Source organism: Zootermopsis nevadensis, unplaced genomic scaffold, assembly GCF_977971745.1.
Source record: "Zootermopsis nevadensis isolate Lab colony 2312 unplaced genomic scaffold, Znev_1.0 Znev_ptg000037l, whole genome shotgun sequence".
NCBI classification, from domain to species: domain Eukaryota; kingdom Metazoa; phylum Arthropoda; class Insecta; order Blattodea; family Termopsidae; genus Zootermopsis; species Zootermopsis nevadensis.
This window is the reverse complement of record NW_028259169.1, coordinates 8,568,572-8,596,327: the sequence shown is the minus strand read 5'-3', so window position 1 is coordinate 8,596,327 and position 27,756 is coordinate 8,568,572. Positions and strand designations below refer to the sequence as shown.

The window sequence follows — 27,756 nt, the reverse complement described above, 5'->3', positions numbered from 1 at the left end:
CAGAAGAAGGAAGAGACGAGACGAGATCGTTACAAACCTATCAATTTCAATGTAATGCTGTTATGCCTACAACGAAGGCGGAGATGCTGAAAGCCACTAATAAAAATTGTAGCACAATTTCAGGATTGAATTCTGAGAGCCAGTAATTAGAATCCGGGATATACGAACTATTCAATTCTGTGCACTGGGTTTGTTTTAAACTCGTTTGGTGTCTAGTACGATGGAAAACGGCCGGGCACCTTCTGTTAACCTCTATCCTCATGTTTTCTGTCTTCTGATATTGATAGCCTATTACGTTGGCTTCAGATTTCCTTCTTCATTTCTCTTCATCAACATGAAGTCTCAACAAAATTTTTCGTATATTCTTTGGTTTCATTAAAGTGAACTAACTAACCAACCAACCAACCAACTAACTAACTAACTAACTAACTAACTAACACACACGCTCTCGCTCTCCTTCTTAAGAAGCTGATAGTACGTTCAGATAGTCAAGAAAGTCCCGGTAATTTACGGAAGTCGAAAGTTCATCACCGCTTTCAAAACAGCCCGCCAATGGATCAAACCCATTCTCCACTACCAATTCCACCATGAAAATCTCATCTCCCCAAGTGTGCTACATGCCCTGCCCATCTCATCCTCCTTGATTTGATAATTATATATGAATACGAGTTAAAATTATGGATCTCCTCATAACTTCCTCCAGCCACCCGCCACTTTAATCCATCTTTGGTCCTAATCACCGTGTTCTCAAACAGTCTCAGTTATCGCCATGATGATGGAGGCAGAAAGTACATCTGAAACGTTGGTAAACTTCTATCAGACTACACAACGATACCAAGAAGACGTATTTCTTCAGTTTCTAAATAGTTTGTGACAGAGATAAACGAAATACAAGGATAAAATATAAAAAAAGTCTTGAAATGGAAACAAAGAAGAAGACACTGTAAAAAAAATGTACAGAAATGCTACACAGAGCTTGACATAAAACATTTAAGAACTGGAATAGGGTAGCGAGAAGCAAGAAGGGGCGATGCCACACGTAGGGATAGCTGAAGCTAAGTAGGGTGCGAGCTATTAATTACGTCGAGGGGTGGCTTTCCTTTTGCTCTTAATGAATTCCGTTACCGTGAACACGTCATTAGTCACGTGGTCAAGGCTTCTGTCGATAACAAAGCAACTTTTTGTAAATGGCACAAAACAACACGCATGAAGGAAACAGCGAAAACCTTTGGTACTTCGGACTAATATAATTAGGCAAGGGGCTTACTACGATAGGAAAAAAGATACATCATTTTAGAGACAAATAAAATTTTAATTCTCTTCAATTTTTTCCCAGAGTGCACTCATAGATGCATTGAAATAAAAGTGAAGTAGCAAGGAACTGTACATGATTGTTGATCTTCACATGTTATTAAGTAAGAAGAACACGTAGCACGACTACAAGAAATCAGAAATTCGTACAGCATTTTCCGTCGCAAATCCTGAGATAAATATATCTCTTGGGAGATATAGGCAAAGCGCATATTTTGATAGTAAAATGGAGAGTGGGAAAATGGTTGCAACGGATAAAGTGGACTGACATGGCTTTAGACAGTTGCGGAAATTTTGATACGATGATGACGTTTTGGGTTCCATAAATTAAAAAAAAACAGGTAATATTTAGGAGAAAGTGAGAGACTAATTATTAGTTTCGAACAATTTTAAAATGAAAAATGCTCTTTGAATTCATCTTAATTCATTCTCAAATTAGGCGAGTACCAATTTCGAAAAATAAAACATACATAAAACATTGTGATGTTTCGATCTCGTTGATGTGATCGACTTTAGGATCCAGAATATATCACTTACTAAGAAAATTACGCAGTTTTTTGTAAATTAACCAGAAAAAAAATTACTTTCATATCCCTGAGATGTTATTTTTCTGCGATAACGTTCAAAATTCAAGTAGCGACACAGATAATTTTAAATCGAACAAGTTTTCAGTCATTAAAGTGTACAAAGACCACTGAAATGTTCAACTTCAACTTTCGGGTGAGAGCCGCGTCTAAAGACTGGCGTTAACCAACGTTTCGGCAAACGCCTCAGTTGCCATTTGCAGGATGGTTATGAGGTGGGGCCAGTTCTGAAGGCCTTTTATAGGGCAGGCAGTGAGTGGTGAAATGAATTCGTTGATGCTGATTGGTGGGGCGACACTCACTCAAAAGCTAAAGCTAGACATTGAATTTCAGGTGCGAACACCTAAGGTCAAGAAAAACACATAGCTTTCTATACTGTTGTAATTTAGGTCAATGTTTACAATTACCAAGAACTTATACCCAAAGCAACTTTGCATGTACTAATTAAAATGCAAATATCTCTGTAATTGTTTCCGTAATTACGTTGGATTCCCATCTGTGTCTTACGGGCCTCGAACCATTCTTGATGTCCGCAAGATGTCCACATGCACATCGTCACCCAGATAGATATTAAATTCGTGTAATTATCACCCAAACTATTCGAGCAGAACCGTCATGTAAACCCACAGAGAGATTTATTAAACGTTCAAACGCTGTTCGGAACAAATATTAAATTTATGACAAAATTTCACGGAGACTCAATGTTGGAAATTTAACAGAAAATCACTAATAAGCCAGTAATAACTGTCTTATCAATGTCAATTACAAGAATGCAATATTGAGTCATTAATTCGACGGTTCCAGAGTAAAAGGTTCAAGTCCTGACAGTTCAGGAAACGGAAAATAATTTTTTGCGACGTTATAACAAATTATGCATACTAAATTTTTTCATGAAATTTATAATACCATGATTATACAGATTACACATGATCTTAATGCAGCGGTGATATTTTTGCTAGATTAAACAGTATGAAATATATAGGCTTCAATGTAAGAATTATAATTTGGTTGTAATTTTGGACTTACACGCCTTTGCCGCAAAACTGACAAATTTTAATTCAAATCAATGTGTTACTACATTACGTTATGGACCTTATAACCATATTTTGAAATTATATTAAACAGGTTATCAAATGACACAAATTAATAATTAACAAAGGTAATATTTCAAATTGTGTTATAACTTAATTAACCGTTAGAATATGAGGCGAAGGAAATAATTGAATTGCATTTTCTGCATTCATTTCATAATTAAATAACGCAATACTTTCGCCTTTAGACCAATTATGTCAATTCACAGTGTTATCAAAGTGGATATTTTTGCCTCACTGAATTATTATTAGCGTTAAATAATCTTGGCCTTTCGACGGGCTGATCACTCACCCAAGGAGTCCTACCAAATGTCTAAATAACCTCGATACCTGAAGGTAGAAGACTATCGACTACGAAAGAAGAAAAGAAAGTTAAATATATTTACACATGAAACGAATTTTTAAACCTGTATCGAAAATATTGAACCTTCAGTTTAAAAATATTTAGTCAAAACTGACATCTAAATATAAGATAAATGAAGTCTGAGTATAGTTAGCTAATGTCCGTTTTCACTTCTTAACTGATCTCGAGTGACTTAAAATTATGTAATGCAAAATTAGTGACCAAATATTAAAGAAAGGAAACTCACAAAATGCGTAATGAAATATATGTACATATTCTGACCTAACATGTGTGACGATAAAAATCATGAAAAATGTAACTTAATTTTACAATCCTCTGTGGCTTTTCATTCCGAACAGGCTACTGAGATTCAATTTAAAGAATAAAATTTCTTTCAACAATATCAATACGAACCCCAGCTACATACTGACAGTTTTGTACGACAGTCGGAAAAAAAATGGATCTGTATACAGTCGTTTGTTTAATTGGCAGTGTGGATTACAACGCACCTAGTGACAGCTTATTAAACTACTGGAACACGAATGTGGAACGGGAGCCATTGTGCGCAGTCAACTATTTAATGACAAGCAACTAAAGACTACGAGATGCAGAAAATGGTATTATTTATGAGTTTATATTCTCACGTAGTGCATGCTAAAGTAGCATATGGCTCTTTAAAACTGTTGCTGATTAAAGCATCCCTCATATATCCGGCACCGTTTACAGGAGAGTAAATATTCACTGTTATGAAACCTGAAGGTTCATCTCGAGTTCATAGAAGCCTAGTATTATGGCCTATTATAAGCCAAAAGATTCAAATGCAAATCCTGACCGTCAATTACTTTTAGATCCATTTTAATAGTATATATTCATTACTGCCTAAATTATTTATTAGCTGCTCTTATATCGTATTATTGTTCTGTATTTTGTCAACAATACCCTGACACATGCACAAATATTTAATCCTTTTACGTCGAAGCTCGTCAAAATAATATTTAAGAATTCAGTCCGTACCGCATAGAAAACATAACCTTCTACCATTGCAAAAGATAAAGATCTCAATAATGTTTAAGGGGATAATCGCTGTTTATTCTGAGAATCATAAGAATACGAAACACAAAATTTCGTCCCTAATTATTAAAGCAGGTGGCAGATAAAAGTTACCGGTAGGCTGTAAAGAGTCAAATATATATAAAGCGGTCTTTTACGTTCAGTAACTCCTTTGTCGAAGCCGAGTACACAAACATGCGAATATAACAACTTCCAGTTCTGTTAGAAGTTTACACTACGCCAGCATTGCCTTCTCGAGCCAATAGAGCGCAGTTAAACACAGAGCAGGAACCAGAGTATTTGTTCCCATTTCCACTGATTCACAATTCTAATCTAAACCCATCACCATTAGCCCCAAAGGAAACGAGGTTCAAACCCACCCATTCACATTACAGTGGAGTGGCTAAAGAATAAAATGTACCGATTTCAGAACAAATGATTGCAAAAGAGATGTTCGCCTTTGAACAAAGCCCATTGCTGTTGTAACGCGTCGAGGCATGCGTGAACGAAGAAACAAGGCAGCAACAGACATTTTCACACTTCGTTGTATTCATGGACTCTCACGAGAGAGTAAGCACTTCAGAACTGACGTCAGTGTTTGGTTGCCAACAAAAGAGGTTACCTTTTAAGCCAACTTAAACCCACAATGTCCAACATGTCACTTAATTATACTGGGAGCTCTAGACCAGTGGTCTTCAACCGGTGGTCCGCGGACCGGCGCCGGTCCGCAAGAATTTATTGCCGGTCCGCGAAATCTTTCACCTTGCTTTCACCCGACTATACCGCTACACGATTCGGGGAATTCCCACTGTTGCGAGGCGAGCGGCGAGCGGGGCGCTGCACGCGACGAGTATAGACGAAGTGCGCGGCCGCCAAATGAGAGTATTACGTCAGCTCGCCTCTCGACGACACTGTAACCGTCCAGACATTAGAGTCCTGTGGAGTAACGCTGCAAGGGCGAGCTGGCCGAAATTCTTCAAAAACAAAGGATCGGCTGTGTTAAGTGAGAAAGTAGGGGGAGGACTCACATGTGGTCTTTTTAGGGGAGTGAGCTAGCAGTGGTAGTCGTGAAGGGTGTCTGGACAGTCGTGGAAAGTTTCTTGACTGTATAAGGTTAAGACGTTTATAAGCTAGTGTTTTGAAATAAATACATAATAAAGGTATAATTAGATTAACAGTAAATCATTATCTCTCGGTTACACATCCGATCCCCGTGAACGACCCTGAGCACCCGAGCTAGCTGGAGCAAACAACTAACCAAGGACGGTTATAACACGTTGCAAGAATTCTTATTTTATCGCGCTCGTGCGTATTGTTTTTTAATATTGTGTTGTGGAATTTCGGAAAACAAATTATTTCTTTCGTAAAATTTGAAACCCTACAAGATGGATAAACAAAAAGTCAAACAGGAAAACCTTTTAACCTTCTTTTGTAGAGGCAAGGACAGTATTCAGAAGAATATTAGTGATGGTGCCGAAAGTATGCCAAGTGCTTCAAGTTTAGAAGAAACAAAGAAAAAGAAATATCCTGATACTTCGGAATGTGCAATACAAACCAAAAAGAGAACAGGAAACTTTGTTAGGCATTACGATAAGGAATATTTAAAGCTTGGTTTTATTGTAGCCCCTGGCAGTGAACTATCGCCACGGCCTTTGTGTGTCAGATGTTCCGAAGTTCTTTCAAATGACGCTATAAAACCGTTCAAATTGGCTCGTCATTTGCATTCGAAGCATAGAGATTTCACTGATAAGCCACTGGACTTTTTTAATAGATTACGTGACCAGATGAAACTTCAGAAAAGTCAAATGAAAACGATGACGACTAGTGACAAGTCGCTGCTTAAAGCGTCTTACTTAGTTGCTCTTCGAATAGCTAAAACGAAAAAACCGTTTACTATTGGTGAGGAGTTAGTACAGCCTTGCATCTTAGATGTCGTACAAGAAATTTTGGGTCCTCAAGCCACTAAAAAAGTAGAGGCTATACCGCTTTCGGACACCACTATTCAGAGGAGAATTGTTGACATGGCCATCGATATTGAAAAGCAAGTTGTAGAGGGGATAAAGAAATCGAGATGTTTCGCGATCCAACTTGATGAATCAACTGACGTGAGTAACCATGCTGTCCTACTTTGCTTCGTGAGGTATAGTGAAGATGAAGACTTAAGGGAAGAACTTCTTTGTTGCCTTGATTTACCTGGGCGGACCACTAGTTCAGAGATATTTAATACTCTTGATGAGTATTTTCAAGCACAGGGCTTAGACTGGAGCAAATGTGTAGGTGTGTGTACGGACGGTGCTGCGAGCATGACTGGTCGTCGCTCAGGAGTAGTTGCGAAAATAAAGGAAGTCGCGCACCCAGAAGTTTTGTTCACTCACTCTGTGATCCACCGGGAGCATCTAGCTGCAAAGAAGCTTTCTACTGAACTAAACACTGTGATGAATGACGCTGTGAAGATCATTAACGAAATTCGTAGTCGAGCTACGAACTCGAGGCTGTTCACGACACTGTGTGAGAGTATGGACTCACATCACCAACATCTCCTACTCCATGCAGAAGTGAGATGGTTATCGAGAGGAAGAGTTCTTGCACGCCTGTTCGAACTGAGGGAAGAAGTAAAGCAGTTCCTGCGAGAGCGAAAATCTGACCTAGTAGAGCCTCTATTTAATGAGGAATGGATGGCTAAGCTTGCGTATATGGCGGACATATTTAACCTTCTGAACGAACTTAATATTTCTCTTCAGGGGTCTTGTACGAATATTTTTACACTAAGAAATAAAATGGATGCGTTCTTTGGGATAGTCGCGTACAAGAGGAAGACAGAAATGTTTCCACTTTTGGGAGAATTTTTTAATGCTGCTGATATCAACCAGAAAGTCATATTCAACATAATAAGCCAACATTTAAGAGCGTTAGCTGAAAACTTTAATAATTATTTCCCTGAAAATGAAGATCCGCGTAAAGGTAACCTCTGGATTAATAATCCCTTTTTGGAAGATATAAAATCATGCGCACTTGATCCTCTTGAGAAAGAAAAACTGATCGAGTTGTCTTCTGATGTCACTCTGGTGTCCAGACATAAAATGCAATCATTGCCTCAATTTTGGATATCCCTCGATAAAGAATATCCATCTCTGAGTTATAAAGCTATCAAATTGTTGGTAGTTTTTTCGACTTCCTATTTGTGTGAAAAGACTTTTTCAGCTATGTCAGTAATAAAAACCAAACAGAGAAATCGAATTGATGTTAATGCAGCGCTTCGTCTCTCAGAAACAACGCTGCATCCACGTATATCAAATTTGCTTACAAAGAAGCAGCAGCAGATGTCGCAGTAACCAACAATTGTAATTTTATAACATTCGATTTAATAAATAAAATTCTATCTACATTGGTTTTTATTTCTGGCTGACGCCGGTCCGCGAAATATTTCTCCTATTTTCGCCGGGCCGCGGGTGTTAAAAGGTTGAAGACCACTGGATTAGAGAGCTGCTATTGGTGGGAAGTGCGATACGTCAGAGTTTTACGCTACTACACAGACTGAAAACATCAAGCAGTTAAGAGTAGCGTGTAGTGAGCGCAACTGTACTGTGTTTTGTGGGTGTTGCGATAATATTCTAGATTAAATCGCTGTGCCGCTGTGAGGTAATCTTAAAGCTGTACCCATCAGAACACGTGAAAGGCTGTCGTCTGTTGTTCGTTCACTGGTTGTGGAACGAATGCTTTTAGGATCGGTCGTCACGCGTCGCGAAATCTCGCGCATGCGCGTATATCGAATTCCTAGCAGGGACTTTCTCCTCGTCTGTGGACTGCAGTAAATTTTGTAACAGTCAAAAGCATAAGATTCCCTCACCGTTGTATTCATAAATATACTTGGACATCTGCTGATTGTGTCACACGTAATCAGATCATGTTCTGACACAAGACAATGCGCTAGTACGTATATTAGATGTCAGATGTTTTTGAGAGGAGCTGACTGTGATACCGACCATCACCTGTTAGTGGCAAATTTAAGTCTGAGAATTCCAGTAAGTAAACAAGCATGGCGAAAGTTTGATTTAGAAAGATCTGATTTGAAGAAACTCAGTGATGTAGAACATTAGGTAAAGTACCAGGTAGAAATCTCCAATAGATTTACGGCTTTAGAAAACTCGGATGACAATCTGGATATTAATAGCGCATTGGAAAGTATTACAGACGAAATCAAAACCTCAGCCAAGGCAAATATAGGATTTTATTTCTTTAGTGTTCTGTCTGACGACAGGTCCATATGAACAGGATCCTTCCATCCTTTTCTCTTCTCGGACTGGGACCTGTTCATATACGTTCTTGCCAGATGATCCAGAAGTGGTTTGCCATTGCCTTCTTCTGTGTGTGAATGGAGTAATTGTTGGGATGCCACGGAGGAAATCTCCGTGTTGCCTAGACCACGGCCTTGCCCAACACAAGTTATAAATTCGGGCACCGCCAGGAATCGAACCCGAGACCCCAGGATTACAAGGCCAGCGTTCTAACCGCTAGACCACCTCTTCTTATTATTATTTAGTGTTCTGTCTGACGACAGGTCAGGTCTATATGAACAGGATCCTTCCATCCTTTTCTCGGACTGGGACCTGTTCATATACGTTCTTGGCAGATGATCCAGAAGTGGTTTGCCATTGCCTTCTTCTGTGTGTGAATGGAGTAATTGTTGGGATGCCACGGAGGAAAACTCCGTGTTGCCTAGACCACGGCCTTGCCCAACACAAGTTACAAATTCGAACCCGAGACCCCAGGATTACAAGGCCAGCGTTCTAACCGCTAGACCACCTCTTCTTATTATTATTTAGTGTTCTGTCTGACGACAGGTCAGGTCCATATGAACAGGATCCTTCCATCCTTTTCTCGGACTGGGACCTGTTCATATACGTTCTTGGCAGATGATCCAGAAGTGGTTTGCCATTGCCTTCTTCTGTGTGTGAATGGAGTAATTGTTGGGATGCCACGGAGGAAAACTCCGTGTTGCCTAGACCACGGCCTTGCCCAACACAAGTTACAAATTCGAACCCGAGACCCCAGGATTACAAGGCCAGCGTTCTAACCGCTAGACCACCTCTTCTTATTATTATTTAGTGTTCTGTCTGACGACAGGTCAGGTCCATATGAACAGGATCCTTCCATCCTTTTCTCGGACTGGGACCTGTTCATATACGTTCTTGGCAGATGATCCAGAAGTGGTTTGCCATTGCCTTCTTCTGTGTGTGAATGGAGTAATTGTTGGGATGCCACGGAGGAAAACTCCGTGTTGCCTAGACCACGGCCTTGCCCAACACAAGTTACAAATTCGAACCCGAGACCCCAGGATTACAAGGCCAGCGTTCTAACCGCTAGACCACCGTGGTGGTCAAATCACAAACTAAATCATAGTAAACTATGGTTTGAAGATGACTGCTCAAAATCGACAGACAAACTGAAATGGGTTAAATTGCAATTGTTGCAAACCGCACGCCAAATCAACGGAGATAATCTGCTAAATTTAAGATACGAAACCAGTAGAACATTTATGAAGAAGGAAAGGGAATACCTGTCAAACAAGCTTTCAGCCATGCCTCATGGCCCGGAGTGGACTATCTCCCCCATCTCCACGAGATTTGGCACTGCGGGTCTCAACTTTTAGTTGGCTCGATCTATGGACATTTCGTAGGACTCCTTTGACGAGGGATCGGACAGACATCCATGGCTTGAGTGGGATTCGAACCCACGGTCCTAGAGACCAAGAGGCAGAAGGCACGCCTCAGACCCCTTATACAGACACAAATTAATTTAAGTAGGGTTACCAACGTAGAGTTAATATTACCAAAGATGGGAATGGTTGTCTGCTCGCAGATCCGCACAGGATTTAGAATAGGTGGAAAAATTTCTTGAACCAGGCGTTGAATGTTCGCGGGGTTTATTATATTACGCAGACAAATATACATACATACAACTGTGCCATTAGTGCCAGAACCTAGCTCTATCGAAGTGGAGACTGCTATTGAGAAGTTGAGAAAGTATAGATTCCGGCGAAACTGATCAAGGCAGGAGGCGAAACGTTGCGTCCTGAGATACGCGAACTTATTTACTGTACGTGGATTAAGGTTGAAATGCCACAGCAGTGGAAGGAATCTAATATTGTCCCAATTCATAAGAAGAGTGATAAGACTAATCGAAATAATTATCGAGAAATCACCCTCTTGTCGTCTGCCAACAAAAGCTTGTCCAATATTCTTCTGGCGAGGCTAACACCACGTGCCAATGAAAATATAGATCAGGGGTGGCCAACCCGCGGGCCGCATGTGGCCCGCCTTGAACATTTTTCCGGCCCGCGAGATTCATCACACTTTTACAAAATATATTTATTTTATAATGGCCAAAGACTTTGGCCATTATAAAAAAAATGTCTATAGTGTATCTAAATCTAATATGGGGATATATAATTTTATATGTGGCCCGCGGAGTTATGATGCATTTCCAAAGTGGCCCGAAAGATCATTTGGGTTGGCCACCCCTGATATAGATGATCATCACTGTGTGTTCCGTCGTAATAGATCTACAGCTAACCAGATTCCTTACATTCGCCAGACGCTAGAGAAAAGGTGGGAGTACCATTATACTGGGGTCCGCAGAGGCCGCGCGGTCTGAGGCGCGGGCCTTGTGCCGCTTGGTCACTGGGACCGTGGGTTCGAATCCCACTCAAGCCATGGATGTTTGTCCGCGTTTTTCTGTCCTGTGTACAGGTAGAGGCTTTGCGACGGGCCGATCCCTCGTCCAAGGAGTCCTACCGAATGTCTATAGGTAAAGCCAACGTAAAGTTGGGACCCGCAGTGCTCAGGCACTTGAAGAACGGGTCGTTCCCCGTATCCCAGTACCATTACACTCCCACTTCTTCTCTAATGTCTGGACAGTCCATCAACTATTTATATATAGATATCAAGAAAGCCTATGATTCAGTTAGAAGAGAAGATGTTTTCACCATTTTGCTTGAATTTGGTTTACCTAAGAGACTACTCACGCGAATTAAAACGTGTTTAAGAAAAACCACTAACAAAATTCGTGTAGGTAAACATTTGTCTGGCACATTTTCTATTCAGAATGGCCTGAAACAGAGAGATGCTCTAACGCTGCTGCTTTTTAATTTTTCCTTAGAATATGTCATCAGGAAAGTTCAAGAATATCAGGGTGGTTTGGAATTGATTGGGACAAATCAGCTGTTGGTCTCTGCTAATGATATTAATCTGTTAGGCGATAATATAAATACTACAAAAGCGAACACAGAAACACTCTCAAGGGCTAGTAGGGATGTTGGTCTAGATATAAATGCAGGAAAGACAAAGTACATGATAATGTCTCAGGCATCAGAATTCAGGGCAGAACCAGAATATTAGGACATCTAATAAATCGTTCGAAAATGTGACAAAATTTTAGCCTACTTGGGGACGACACTAACAAGTCTGAATGAGATTTATGACGAAAATAACAGCAGATTAAATTCAGGGAATGCTTGCTGTCATTCAATCTAAGATCTTTTGTCCAGCACTATCACATAAAAAATCTGAAGGTTAAAATGAACTATGTCACTTGTGCTGTATGGTCTCTCGCTTTCAGGGAGGAACATAGACTGAGTGTCTTTGAGAAGAGAGTGTTGAGGAAGATATTTTGACCGAAATAGGAGGGAGAAAAATCACAGAGAAAAATAGCTCTCCTCAGCTGATATTGTTAGGATTATTAAATCGACGAGGATGAGGTGGGCATAAGTTTGGGGCTGGGGTTTTACAAGTCATTGGTTGGGAGGCCAGAAGGGATGAGACTGGTAGGAAGACCTCGGCACAGTGGGAGAAAAACGTTAAGATAGAACTTAGGGAGATAGGAATCGATGGATCGAACTAGATGCAGCTGGCTCAGGACTGTCCCATCGCTGGCTTTTGTGAATGGGGTGGTGAACGTTCGGTTTCCTTAAAGAACGTGGGCGATTTATTCTCTGACAAGCGACTTTACAATCGACTTTTCTAAGAATATTCATTTTCGTACGCATTGGTCCACAGACAATCCAACGTTACATAGATTAGTTAGGAAATATATGCACGGCGTAACTATTGTGGCGCGTCAACTCCTATCTGCTTTGTTAGGTTAGGTTTGTGTAGCTTCGGTTGAGAGAGAGTTTAGTTTAGGAAAGATATTTTTGAATATCATTTTTAAATGTTGGAACTTCAACTATGGAAATTATAAAATGTTTAATTTGGATTTTAAAATTTCGAATATTTTTGATAATGTAAAATTTTGGGTTTGTTAACAAATTCAGAGAATTAGAATATTTAGGTATGTATAAGTAACTAACACAAGGCAGCGAAATTTATCCAACTTCTCAGCCCCAAACGAACCTGAGGGTCATCGCAATTCAATTGACGTACTTACCACCAGTGCCACTGAAATAAACGCGCCTAAATTTTCATAGTGATGGCGCCCAGAGTTTTCTGCTACTAAACTATTCAGTTGTTTTTACATTTCTGTATATGACGATGTAACATTTTCTATGTCGTGCCTTGTAGTTCCGTTTGCAAATGTATTTATCTTGAATTACATTCATGTAGGGGTGACAAGGGCAGAACGGGTCCAGAACAGAGTATCGGCTTTATATCTTCTGCAATGCCTTGCGAGCTATCGGGACCGGGTGAAATACCATTAGCATACAGCACAGGGTCATGCCATGCCAGTCAGCGCCATCTTGTGGTTACAGTTTCTGAAATAATCACCCATGCTGGGTTTTGCTCCTAAATTTTACAATTTTTTCTCAACTTCCAGTGAAGGCTAAACCTATTCATTATTCATATCGACTTTGTTGAATGATGCAAGTTACAAGGTGTTTTCTTGAAAGTCTTAAACACAATATTTTTATTTATTTTCATGATGTAATTTAATTTAATTTGAAAGAGCATGCGTGGGACAAGATGCGGTAGTGTAGAATTGGGTACTTCATTTTGCCCCGAGTGAAAATAGAGAAGAGGATCAAGATGACGAGTGCCTGTATTGTGGCGATGTCTGTTCCCAGTCTATTGAAGGGTGGATCCAGTGTTCATCTTGCTTGAAATGGGCCCATAACTCATGTGCAGGTGTTGATGAAGAGGTGCGCACGTGTGCCATCTGCGTTAGGCCTAAGTAGATTACAAATGTGTAAAATTTCGACATTTTACATTGTATACTAAATCATTTTATATCATACGTCATAATTATTAGATAATCCGTCTTCTTAAAACTTTTCAAACATATGTCAATCATACCCCGTCTTGCCACGGACACGGGGCAAAATGGGGCAAGTTACATTCTTGTAAAGACATTAATATTTAAAAACTAAACTAATAACTCATTATAAATTTGAAATAGACAATAAATCCACACGCCTCCAAATCTTAAGTTCCCCGTTCTGCCCTGGGTTCCCTATACACCCTGGCTCCTAGTCCTTGTAGGTGGTGCCTAATGTGTACGAAAGTTGTGCAGGCCTAAACATGCTTTAAGCTTTGTTTTATTTATTTTCTATCGATTTAATTCGTCTGCTATAAAGTAATTGCTGAGACAACATCGTCCTTCCAGAGGGCCTTGACTCACAAAAAAATCTGTGAAGTTCAGCGTGTACAGTACTATATAGCATATTAAAATATATATCCTGACTCTTCAATTGCAAAGAGTAGTATTATAACAACAAACAAGTAAAGAAATCACCAGCTAATATCAGCGACGCAATATTTTTTATTCATGTGTTTATGCTGGATATCTCTTAATGTGTGATAATTAATTTCGTTAAGTTTCTCCACTTATATGCAGCGAATTTCTGTAAGTTTGCGTCTTATTAATTGCAAATTTTTAATTAATTTTAGAGCGATTTCTTCCGTAAGTTAAGGTTCTCTGTTACTTGTTGGAGAAACAACGGTTTCTTACATAATTCTCTCTGATATTCAAACGGCAGAACGTGCTAACGTAAGAAATGTTTGTGTGTTAAATATTTTTCTCGAGTAGTACAATTATCTGTGATTTGTTGTAATGTTTTGTAGGTGAAACTTGAGAAGCGTGTTCGAGAACTGCGACATTATGAAGAGGAACTGATGCTGAACACGCTGGACCTAGACACAAGGCAATGGAACGAGCTGTAAAATTTAGGGCGAAGGAATGCAACGAAAGGAAACATGAAATGGAATTAGCAGAAATTGTACAGAAATTTAATAACCTGGAGACGAAAATTGATGCTTTGATGAAAGCTGGGTCAGAAAGGGAAGTAGTTACGTGGAAAGATCGTAAACTCCTATTATACAAACTGGAGTTGAACAGAAGGGAGAATTTGGAAACTAAAGTACAGGACGTGTTCAGACTTCTGAGGAACAAAGAAAGAGAGTTTAACGACCTGCAATCTCAAGTGGCCTTGAAAAATCTATTAATAGAACGACTGGGCGCTGAGCTAAACTCAGCAGCACGTGAACTGACACGACGTAATGAGATAAACATCGAACTTGATAACAAAATTCAAGCTCTGGAGGATCAACTTCGGTATTATAGGAAGAAGAGTGACAGAGCAAGATGGCACGACTAGTGACAAAGTAATATTGATGGAATCCAGTACTATAAATGACAGAAGAGCATCTTCAGAATCCTCGGTCACTTGCCAAAGGCCAGTAAGTAAAGTGTATCCTTGGCATAACGCTTTCGTTCCCATTACGAAATTTTAAGTCGTGAAATATCTCTGAAAATTTGGTAAGATTCCGTTTAAGTTTTCAGGGTCGAATGCTGTTGGTCTGTTCTGGTTGCATTGTTTTCATACTGACAGAAAAAAAATGGTGGTTCCGTAAAGTCTGCTAATCGGCTTGTTCATTTAAATTGCACTTGAGAGCCCTGCACATGCGGGATATAATTTATTCATCCTTTCCCACTGAGAACACCACTGCTTCGTCACAATTGGTACATTTTATGAATGAGCTAAAAATGCAACAAATTAAAGTATCCTGTACCGATGCCATGGCTACTGATATTCGAAATTTTATTCGGCTGTCATTTTTTAATTACTGATAAAAACGTTGTAATCGATTTAAATATTAACCGAATGGAGTGAAGTCGTATTTAATTTTTATTTGTTACCATCGTTGGAATTTTGTACGTTTTATCCATTTCACCAACTTTACTTATACTTTCATATATGACCGAGGTCTGTCCACTGATTTCTTATGAAATTTTCAAACTCGTAAGTGTTTCATGTTTCTCTCTGTTTCCTTATTTGTGTGAAATACGCCACACCTGTTTTATCGTTGTTATTATTATATTAATGACACTCAGCGAAGAGTAAAAATATATTCCCGCTGTGTAATGGAGTACATTCTTTTCTTACGTTATCTGTTCTTATTAGTTTTATGTAAAATGAAAAGCGGTAAACATATCTCCAGGAACTTTGAATTATTTATGTTCATTTCATTCATTTTTGTTTCTTTCACAGTGACGAACCAAATGGTCCAAAAGGGGCACAACTGCAACTTAAGAAAACAGATGATAATCTGTCTACTAATACTTTTGCTGCTGGACGTGTGAAAAATTATTCCCTGGCAGGTAAGTGGTCAATTTCATAACCTATTAGTTGTAATGCATTAAACTGCTATGACATGAATTATCTCTTAAAAGACATACAGGAAATTGTTTGATGATAAAACACAATTCCCACAAGTTAATGTATTTTAGAATTAGCGCAACCATTACATGAACAAAGTTGCCATTTGCAGAAACTGCCGTTTCTTCTATCGGGGTGTCAAGCAAAGGAAACAGGGAAAGTAAGACAGAAGAGCCTGGAAGACCTTGTGCTGGCAAATCTACTCGCTGGAAGAAGAAAACAAAGAGATGGTTGGTCCAACACATGAAGAGAGAGCAAAATGTGCAGTCGAAGTGCAGCCAGTCCATCCAAACCAATTAAGAAGTACCACGTGTCCCTTTTACACCATAAGTTTCGCTTTTGAGAACAATCTGCCTAGAATTTTCTGTGTTCCAATTCAAAGTTTGCAAGTACCTTTCTTGATGCCTTTCTATTTTGTAATAGGTACGTAGTTTAGTACACAAGTTTTGATAACAGGCATTTGTTCTCCTCTCTTCTTGTCAAATTACCTAAATCTGGCTCGCTGTGTTGTATTTATTATAAATTTACTGCTATGTTACAGGATGTTTCTAATGCCATATGTAATTGTAATTATCAAGATATTTTACTCAGAATAAATTTATTACCACTAATGAGGTAATTTAATGTTTTTTATTAATGTTGTAAAGGCAAAATTTGTTCATATTTTATTTTGTACTCAGTTACTCTGCATATCCTCAATTGATTTGTCAAAGACTGTTCTTCTCTCTCTTTGAATCGTTATTTGAAGGTCAGTCTCTCAGCTGCCAACATAGTCTGCAGAATTATCTTTCACAAAAACCGTGTTTTGCATGCAAACATTAATCAGCCTTTTGAATAATTTCTCTCTTTCCCCAATACATAACTGCTTTAATTTTTCTATTACCGAGATTTGTTAATGTTTTTTTTTAATTTAACGCTTGCCTATAATTGGCTATCTGGCACGTTAATAAATTAATTGTCATTACGCGTTCATTGCACGACGTGTAACGAGGCAACGAGTTATGGGCTGGTCGTGTCTGTCTGCAGGTTGTCACTTGAGAACCTCTGGACGGGTGAGAGAATGACATTTAGTATCTGAATTCTGTCATCGGGGACAACCTCATAATCGTACTTTTAAATACTTTTACGTTACCGAAAGACAATATGACGGACGAAGAAACCGTGCAGAGAACCGAGGGAAGGCCAGTGAAATGCTACGCTCTGGTGGCAAAAGTCGGAACAACCAAGATTCAAATTTACAGTGGTTACCATAGTTCTCTAAGTTAGATTAGGTTTGGTTGATTTAGATTCTGTTAATAAAGTTCAGGTTATGATAAATATCTGAATTTGAATTATAAATAACACATTATAGCATTCGTTGTGGGTGACTTGCCTAAAAGTTAGAGCACCCCTGCTATTTAAATTGCTACTCAAAAACAATGACAAAAAAAAACTAAATCAGAATCAGGTCAAAGCCCATGTATTAAACTCTCCGGCCCATCCTTCGACACTCGAAGCAAGTTCACGCTTGTTGCTCACACCAGTCGCACAGAAGCTGTGCAGGTGCGAACTGGCGCATTCAGAAGAACGTAGATGCTTTGTCTCGATCGGTCATTCCCTGTCGAGACGAGCATTTAAAATTGTCTCGCAAACAGCAGCGATGCCAGTAAGGTTCGAGAGAGGACAGATGATCTAATCGCGCATGCGCTGTGATCGCAACTGCACAGCGTCTGCGCGAGCAGCAGCCTAGCTAATAAAATTACATTTTTTCCAGGGTCACGAGGACTGAGGGGGCCTTTATAATGACGAACCTGTTTCTTTTTGAAACTCTGCCTCCACTCTACAAAAACTGCCCAATAAACAATTACTGATACAGATTAACTAATATTTTCCATTAACTTCGTAGTGCACGAACACAATAACCAAGCTATGTGACGCTGTTGGACGAGTTATGGTTTGTATAAACAAACAGAAGAGCGATGCTATAACATATGTTAGGATGTCTGCTAGTTCACAAATTAAACTGAAATATAAAAATTGTAGGACCAAACGCATGAACATGATTGAAATATGTAGCAACAAAAAATGATCTCGCGTCCAGACGGCTCTGGAACCCACCCAGACAGACCACGTTTCACACGCATACAATATAAAAACTTAATTTAGTTTAGTCTTCACGCTCTTTGATTAAAGTATGGTAACATATCATATTCAGCCATTCGCCGAATTAATTCCTTCTGAGATGATTGTCTGCTTCTGATTTCTTAGACGACATTTTCAAACATCACGGCCAAAATTTAATGTCCACCAAGCCATTTAAGATGACACTGACAAATGGCTAAGCTTTCCAACTGTGACTGCAACATCATTTATACAGCGTAACTTAGGGTTTCTCGTACGAACGATGCCAATTTTTATTTTTTCCGCAGGACAGGGGATTGTTAACTCTCGAATAAGTTTTGGAACACACAATTGGCTTAAAACATTTACATAACTTAAACGTGGATGGATAAAATTTTCAGTGACTTTTACATTCCGTTCAGTCTCTCGTGGGTTAATCAAGCTCATATTTAACTTGATACACACGTCGTACATAAAGCTTTATAGACTATATAAGCTTTATAGTTTTATAAATCATGCACCATGCAGGGAATTTCCTTAATCTGCTGATTAAGTGTGCAGGTATATTGAAAACTGAACATTGACTGTCTCTCCAACTAACTCCATGCAGCCGAGTTCTTCATGACAAGTCTACTGGTTGCTCAGCTGGAAGATACATTTCCAAAACACGTGGTAACCGAAGTCTCATTTCCCTTTCACAGACTCGAGCACAAAGCAACAAGGTCCATTTTCATACTATCGTCATATCAACTACCAGTTCTACTTAGTGGTCTCTTCTTTCTAAAAATTTTGTGTGCATTTCTCTTATCCACATGCCCCGTTGTAACCGCTCATCTCACTTTAGTTTAGTTTAAGCTAATTAATTCTGTGTATTTTGTCATCTCTTTAAAAGGCTTTTATATAAATTTATTAAGTTTTGTATTTTACATTAATTACCACACATTTTTTTTCCAATTTAACACATGTTTCTGCATCACATAACTCAAGATGTTTATTGTATTGATAACTACTTGGGATTTTAGCACCACATGCTTAGAACAGAAGTGGACATCCGCTCCTAAGTGCTAAAAGTAGCCCTTACGCTATGTGTGCAGAAAATATATTTAGGGATTTACTTAATTTTTGATCTCACATCTAAATTATCCTGCTTTTAACTAAATTCTATTTATCACCCCACAAAGAGTTAAATTTTAGAGGAAGAGAGGGAAACCAGGTTGTGCGGATGTTGTAAGTCTCTCTCTATTTCATGAGAAAGGGGTGGTTCTTCACGCCAAACCTGGACCCTTAGGCTAGTGGAAATTAAGGTTAGCTGATAGCACGTGGGTCAGGATGTTCGCTTCCTAGGATTCAACTGGCTACTCCGTGATCTACTTAACACCTCCTCTTTACCAAAAAACTGCCTATTTCTCAGGCTACTTCTACACTTACAAATACGCGCAAAATCTCCATCAATACCCTGGCATTCTCGCGGTAATTCAACTACGTCAATATATGGGGAACTTCGCCGTAACACATTACCATCATCAGCTATAACTAACCAGTTGGCTTACCGAACCCGAAGGTTCATCACCGAACCAACCAAAGCCTTCCACCGGACCCTGTCCTGGGCCAACAAAATCCATTCTCCTTCAACTCCTATCTCCCATAGATCCCGCCTGAGATTATCCTCCCATCTACGTCTAGGTCTCCCCAGAGGTCTCTTCCCCTCAGGCTTCCCAAATAGTGGACCCAACCAACCAGATGGCTTACGGAACCCGAAGGTTCATTACCGAATTAACCAAAGCCCTCCACCGGACCCTGTCCTGGGCCAACAAAATCCATTCTCCTTCAACTCCTATCTCCCATAGATCCCGCCTGAGATTATCCTCCCATCTACGTCTAGGTCTCCCCAGAGGTCTCTTCCCCTCAGGCTTCCCAAATAGTGGACCCAACCAACCAGATGGCTTACGGAACCCGAAGGTTCATTACCGAATTAACCAAAGCCCTCCACCGGACCCTGTCCTGGGCCAACAAAATCCATTCTCCTTCAACTCCTATCTCCCATAGATCCCGCCTGAGATTATCCTCCCATCTACGTCTAGGTCTCCCCAGAGATCTCTACCCCTCAGGCTTCCCAAATAGTGGACCCAACCAACCAGATGGCTTACGGAACCCGAAGGTTCATTACCGAATTAACCAAAGCACTCCACCGGACCCTGTCCTGGGCCAACAAAACCCAGTCTCCTTCAACTCCTATCTCCCATAGATCCCGCCTGAGATTATCCTCCCATCTACGTCTAGGTCTCCCCAGAGGTCTCTTCCCCTCAGGCTTCCCAAATAGTGGACCCAACCAACCAGATGGCTTACGGAACCCGAAGGTTCATCACCGAACTAACCAAAGCCCTCCACCGGACCCTGTCCTGGACCAACAAAATCCAGTCTCCTTCAACTCCTATCTCCCATAGATCCCGCCTGAGATTATCCTCCCATCTACGTCTAGGTCTCCCCAGAGATCTCTTCCCCTCAGGCGTCCCAAATAGTGGACCCAACCAAGCAGATAGCTTAGGGAACCCGAAGGTTCATCACCGAATTAACCAAAGCCCTCCACCGGACCCTGTCCGGGGCCAACAAAATCCATTCTCCTTCGACTCCAATCTCCCGTAGATCCCGCCTGAGATTATCCTCCCATCTACGTCTAGGTCTCCCCAGCGGTCTCTTCCCTTCAGGTTTCCCAACCAGTACCTGGTGCACACTTCTTGTCCCATCCATGCGCGCTACATGTCCCGCCCATCTCACTCTTCTCGACTTAATCACCCTCACAACACTGGGGGAGCAGTACAGATTTTTAAGCTCGTCATTGTGCACTTTCCTCCACGCCCCATCGTCTTCTCTCCTAGGCCCAAATATCCTCCTCAACACCCGATTCTCAAACACCTGCAATCTGTGTTCCTCCCTCTGAGTGAGAGACCATGTTTCGCACCCATACAAAACAACAGGCAAAATTATTGTTTTGTATATTTTGATTTTCAGGTTCTTAGAAATCAGACGGGAAGACAAAATATTTTGAACTTAGAAGTAGAATTTAGTCTCCTCCTAACTTCCTCACAAGTATCATTTTGATTTGTTATTGTTGTTCCCAAATATCTGAACTTTGTAACACTTTCAAAGGATTTATTAGCCACCCTAAGATAATTTTGCCCGCCTGTCTGCTGACGACGAAATACCAACATGTACTTAGTATTTATACCGTAACCCTATAGATTAACATCTGCAAGTGCCAATAGCTGAAGTGTCCCGTTCAATTTCAAACCCTCCTGTCTATCTTGGACTTTCCTGATGGCATATTGTAACGCAAACGTTTTAGACCGTTCTTGATGAAGAATGACTCAGATACATATTTACCTACTCGAATTTTGCTACAGGTTTCATTTAAGCACATATCAGCTATAAAACTACTTAACTCGTCACTACATTCTAAGCTCACAGGGGTATCAGCTGTTCTACTGTTACGTTGGGATGTACCTTAGTCGAGTGTAACGACCTTGGATGGGTCTGTCTGTGAATTACCTGATTCTGAATGGCCAATGTTATTCTGCCTGCACTGACTATTGCTACATTGCAAGTTACCCCTCACCAGTTCCATCCTCGAGGCTTCTGTCTCGACACCTTGGTTAAAACCAACAGCTCTTTTGACTCCTTGCTTTGCATATTCAATGAATCTCAAATTAAGTTTAAGAACAACACTTGTGTTCTACACAAAATTCACTACCAAATATAACTTCTGACATTAATTCAGGAGGGACGAGGAATATCCCCCTAACTTAAACTGCAAAAAAGCCCGCTTCTTTATCAGCTTCGTCTTTGATCCAAAAGCATTAATGAGCACTAAACTAGAAAGGGGTGATATCAAGATCTCTACTCCAGCTGCTATTAGTTCATTGTAAACCCGTTCCAATAATAAACTGGCTTCAGGACCTGTATCTATAGTGCAATTTCCTACTACATCCCCAAAATAAATATCTACGTGTGGGCAATCGTTCATCATTGAGTCTAAATCCAAACCGTCAGAAAAGTCTGAAAAACTTAAATACTCTAACAAGCTGGAATTTCGAATGTCACTAGGAGCATTGTGGTGACCCTTTACCGGAATACAAGCCGACAGAGGTAGGGTCGTTCTTCTGTCACCTAATGGTTTTTCAACACTGGGAGGGAGGTGACATTATTCTGTCTGTTATTGTCCTGGCTTCGATTCACAAACTCACTTGCAGAAGGGTTCAAACTGTGCTGCTGGCCTTGTTGCGATCCATGACCATGACCGTGGGCTGATCTCCAACTGCGGTAGTCATTCCGATTCTAGTGTGGCCCTGATTTTGCGAGGTATCATCTGAGTTTAACCAAAGTTGTCCTTCCCGCATTTCAATCCCTTCAAGACGCTTTAGGAGATCCAAAGCGTACTGAAAGCAGGTTAGCTGAATGGCAGCGAAGCTATTTTGTACGTAGATTGGGAAATGAAACTTCACCACGTCTATAAGTTCGTACATGTGGCATCTTACGTTCAAGGTAGTTTACTAAAACTCTATATTTTAGGAAGTGCTCAGACATACGCAGATTGGAGCCTTTCTGATAAATGGAAGACTTAACATTGCTTTGTTTACTCGTAGACCAAAAGTTTCTTCTGAAGGCTAATTTGAATTGTTCATAATTTTGAATATGGGGAGTTACAGCAGACAACCAGTCAACTGCTAGCAGATCGGTGATAGATTTGAGCTATAGCGAGCTGGATTCAAACTGGCGCCTCTTTCAGTCTCATGAAGTCGTCTAATTGCTTCAAAAAGTACACAGCGTTAACCATATAGCTGTCATGAAATCGTGGGAGGGTCAAGTCAGACGGAGCGATGAAGCTACTAGTGTTGCGGGACTTGAGCTGTTGGCATGCACACACTTGTTTCACTCTGACCTCCACAAGACACGTGGTTGTTACACGATATTGGATTATTTACATTAGCACTATCAATAATGGTACAGGGTGCTGTTTGATTAATTTCACCTTCAAGGGTGTGGGCAGAACCACAAGTAGATTGACCAGCAACTAAGTTTCCATTAGTGGGTGGCAGTAAACCAGTATTGCCAACCACTGCTCATCTCTCTGCAATTTTCACTTTCATTTTGTCCAACCTGGCTTTATATGATTCAAATTGTTTCATCTCATTATTGACATGCTCTCTTCTTTCGCTCTGCCATTTGATGACATCACCCTTTATACTCGATTGTACTGCCTTAATATTAGCTTCTAGCTTAGCGAATCTCTCATCAGACCTTTCTTTGTTAATTACTACGTCACAAGTTACCTTGCTAAGTTTCTGATCCACCTCGTGCACGTGTTCTTTAGCTATCTCTTTAGTATTGCCTGTCACTTGCACAATCTGTTCATTAAACTGACTGACCAAGCTATCGAACCCATCCCTTACTCCTGAAAACTCCTTGTCAGCATTATCTTTGACCTGTTTTATATCTGCTATGCAGTCTGGCAGTTCTTTACTCAACTTCTGGTTTTTGCATTCAAACTTCGCGATTAGTTTCTCATTTCCTAGCCCTATACTTTCCTTAATATTCTGAATTTTCTCACTCAACTCTCTATTGTCCTTTTCCATTTTCTCGCCCAACTTAGCTTGGCTATCGTTCAAATTACGGAACATACCGACTATGAAATCGCACAAGGAATCTGAGCTTTCAAGGGTCATACTTTCAGAACATACAGTCACCTGCTGAAGGTCTCCCATACTTTCCATTCCCTGTGCGGTATTTACAAATTTATTGCTCGTCTCGGCAGCCATCTCCAATACTACAGAACTCCAGGCCACCGGCCTCACTAAATCTCTCTATTTGTGCATAAGGCATCTCAGTGTCCGAACCACTGTCTTCAATCATTTCTCAATCGAATTCAATAGTCCTATTCCGCAGCTGCCTTCCAGCCATAACTCCACGAAGTGACTGACCTGATTCGGCGTAGAAGATCCACGGTTGCGATGCTGTCAATAGGTGTGGTCGTCGTTTCGATGTCCTTGTGACCAGCGTCGGGATGCTGGGGCGCTGTGGTTTGCTCCCCTCGCCCAAGTCACTGATGGCTGCTGATGATCCGTCGGGAGTGGCCTTCCTTCAGTCTTTCGTCTTGGCTGCTGCGAGTCCAGAAGTCGTTGCTGCATCAAAATGCCGTAACCAAATACTCTCAACCTAACAAGCTGCTGCTGGTTGGAACCCCATGGAGCTGTAGTCATCTCAAGGCAGGTTCTCCGCTGCCTCTCTCTCCCAGGGGCATTGTGGGTAGCTCAGGGTGTATGATTGCTGGGTCCTAGCTCGTCAGTGGACGGACTCTGATCTCGGGTCGTGTCGCATCAGCAAATGATAACTCGGACTGATGTTCTTTTGTGGAAGTCACCACTATTTATTAACACGCGTTCAACACTGAGGTTACAGATAATGATTGGTGGTAGATGATAAATTTATAAAATATCACAGTCAAGCTGTTAATTACTTGGGTGCTCTAGTGTTATGCCACCGGTTAACCCTCTTGGCATGACTGATAGGATGGGTGCCATTGGGTGGGGGAGTAATACTTCTTACCTTAATGAAACAACATTTTCTCTACTACTAATATACAGAAATACATCTGTCCGAACCAGAACCGGCTCCTTCTTACTTGTCACCACTAAACAAACATTTTGCATTGCTGGGCGCTGCTGGTAGGATCTGATGGAAGGATAAGTCTTGATGTCTGTAATACGATTTTGACTCTTTGAGTATATGTAAGCACCGCAAATGGCAAATTCACATGCATACATATGTGCATAGGCACATACATACACACACCCAGACACGTGCTCGAGATTTTTTACAGTGCTACCTCATTATATTTTGTGCTGATAATACGACTACATGAGTAAATAAATAATGAGTTTAAAATCCATTTGCTCATGACCTGTACTAGTTCCACTATAAGTAAAGTGTTTCAATATCAAACACCTTACTGCCTGTCTTTCATGGGCCAGTTCATACCATAACCGTTTAATACCTTGTTTCTTAACAGCAAGCAACAATATATTATATAAGTTAAATCACATACCTTGTAGGGGTTTCAACTGTCCACGCTAATATTTGTTGAGACCCTGTTTGTCAACAGGAGCTGGCACCTCACTCACTGGTGCCATAAGCCTTTGAATCTGTGAGAAGGCCATTGTTATTTCTGCAAAAGACATAGAAAAAATGCAGTTAACAGATGTTGAACCTCATGCCTAATCATACACCACATGTGTGTATGAACAAAAATAATTCATAATTCCTGGAGATATCCAATGCCTGATTTCATTCTCCATGCAACCTAGAACACGCAAAAAAAAAAAAAACAAAGGATAAAATAATTTACACAGCAGGAAGCTTCATAATTTGTACTCTTTTAAAGATATCAGAGTAATACAAACAATGATGAAACTGGTAGGGTACGCACAATGCAAGAACAGACACAAAGGGAACCATGAAACTCTATTTTATATTTCAAAATTTCGTAACAGATCAGTGCAGAGATATGAGCCATATATGTGAGGTTACTGTTGAATGTTTAAAAAGACACTGCGTAATCACTTCTTAAAAGAGAGAGACCAAGAACAAGAATGTACTTAGCACTGGCATACCTTCCCTCTCTAACGGCAAGTGACAAAGCAGATGGGTTTAGCTAAAGTACCTGAACTTCTTAACCTGGCATGCACTTAGACATGTAAAATCTAATATCACGCTACTTAGAATATGTTTCAGAAACTACGCATCCTGACAGTCATTACGAAAATTTTATTTTAATTTATTACACAATCAGAAATCATGTCTTGTACGATGGACAGAACAAGGAATCTATAAAACTATACACAGAAAACAACTAATCACCTGTTAAGAGTCCTGTGTGTAGGGTTAGCAGGTGATGTTCTGTCCCAGTGTTCAATACATGTGCATTTGTCTGCTGTGTTGTCATCCTTAGGAGCTGCTACCAGTTTCTGGAAAGGACCTTGTGTGTTATCCTCTGTCAGACCACACGTCAGCTGCTTGACACCTTTATGTTCATGTTCTGTTTTGGCTCTTTCTATCAGCTGTTTCAAATCAGCCGCACTCTTTATGAGGTCTTCGAAAGTCAGGAAAAGACCATCTTTCTCTGCCCTTTTGACTTCCCTCTGCAAAACAAGTAACTTAATCTCCTCAGATGTAGTTTTGAGGTCATGGTGTTTCTTCACAAGGTCGTCTAATTCCGCTCTCAAATTTTCATTTGTAAGCATCATGCATCTGTTATCTTCTTCTTCCCTCCCCCCTTTGCCTTTAGTTCCAAATTCGTACTGTAATTCTTTCTTGTACAATAACTTTCTTTCGTATTGGTCCAGTGCCCCATTCTTCCTGTTTATCTCATTTTGCTGTTCTGCTACCTTTGCCTTTAAAGATTCTTTCTGTCCTGTTCTGTAATCATGCCTTCTGACTTGTGCGTGTCATTAAGAAGGACTGCCTTCACAACATGAATGGATCTTTTTCAATAGTTGGCCACCCTGATTTCAAGCTTATGAAGGATGGCGCACGAAATGTTACCCGATTGAAAGTTTAAATAAAGGCTTTAACATTCATATAATGGGACATATATATCTATGAACACAAAGAACAATTCGTGGAGATTTATCCTTTATGGCTTACATGCTTACGCACAGACGTCCACGAACATGGTCCTCGAGGATTTCACCATTATCCACACACATGTACTAACACTCCTTTTTTTTCAGACTGCACTTTGGCACTTTAAATATTCTTTGTAAAGGCAGAAATGTCGTATGTGGAAGAAGAGAAAAGAGTCTGGATGAAACACTGGTTACAGGACTGTGCAAAAAAGTCACTTTAATTTATTTAAAAAATTATAGCAGCATTTCTTAAAGTGTGGTATGTGTGTCACATGTGGGACACAAAATGATTTCAAAGGGTACATGCCAAACAGTAATTATAAAAAACTGTTCCAGAGTTCTGCCTGCTGTCAGATGAACTTTGAATTTCAAGAAACTACTAATAAATTGGTTAATACTCATAAAGGTCATAGGTTTCTGTACATTTGTTTTGCTTACCTCATGGCCGCTTGAGAGTTAACCGACTCTGATACATAACTTGGACACGTCTGCAAAATACTTCTGTGAGTGTGCCACTTCTTGTAAGCCTCGTCTACACCTTACAACTGAACTGACAAAGAATTTATTATGGCCTTGCAGTTGGCTACAAAGTTTATCAGCTTGTATAGGTAAATTATGTTTGAAATCCATTTTCACATTCAAGAAAAATGTCAAAAAGTGTCTTCAGAAGGTAGTTAAAACAAACACCTTTGTTGGTCGCCGTAATATAAAACAACAAACTATAACATGTTAAACCTGACACAAACGGCTAGTTGGTTTTCGTACTGTTACTGTTAAGGTGGCGACTGACAGCATGCTACAATACCACTAGCGTTGAATAGCGCCACTATCCAATCAGTGACAGCTGCGTAAGTGACGTCATGTGTGTGACCATTTTTTTTCAGAGCTCCTTGCCATGTGTTGTGTTGGTATTAAAAGTCATAGCTGTTTGTAGGTAGGTATTGAATGT

General features: G+C 40.2%; 1 protein-coding gene and 1 pseudogene across 2 annotated transcripts in view; one reads left to right on the top strand and one right to left on the bottom strand.

Annotated features, from left to right (window-relative positions):
* Positions 1-27,239, bottom strand: part of LOC110839930 (uncharacterized) — a 30,094-nt gene extending 2,855 nt beyond the window's left edge. Inside the window, exons 1-3 of one of the 2 annotated variants that reach the window (XM_087359904.1) lie at positions 26,041-27,239; positions 25,229-25,348; positions 24,105-24,546 (exon numbers count right to left, since the gene is read on the bottom strand). In XM_087359904.1, the coding sequence (XP_087216030.1) occupies positions 25,297-25,348; positions 26,041-26,426 (438 nt within the window). In that variant the 5' untranslated portion in view covers positions 26,427-27,239 and the 3' untranslated portion in view covers positions 24,105-24,546; positions 25,229-25,296. Of the gene's footprint in view, positions 1-24,104; positions 24,881-25,228; positions 25,349-26,040 lie in introns of those variants that run through there. The other variant, XM_087359902.1, reaches the window with a different exon arrangement.
* Positions 6,194-14,533, top strand: LOC147871893 (zinc finger MYM-type protein 6 pseudogene; annotated as a pseudogene).
* Positions 27,240-27,756: the final 517 nt, after the last annotated feature.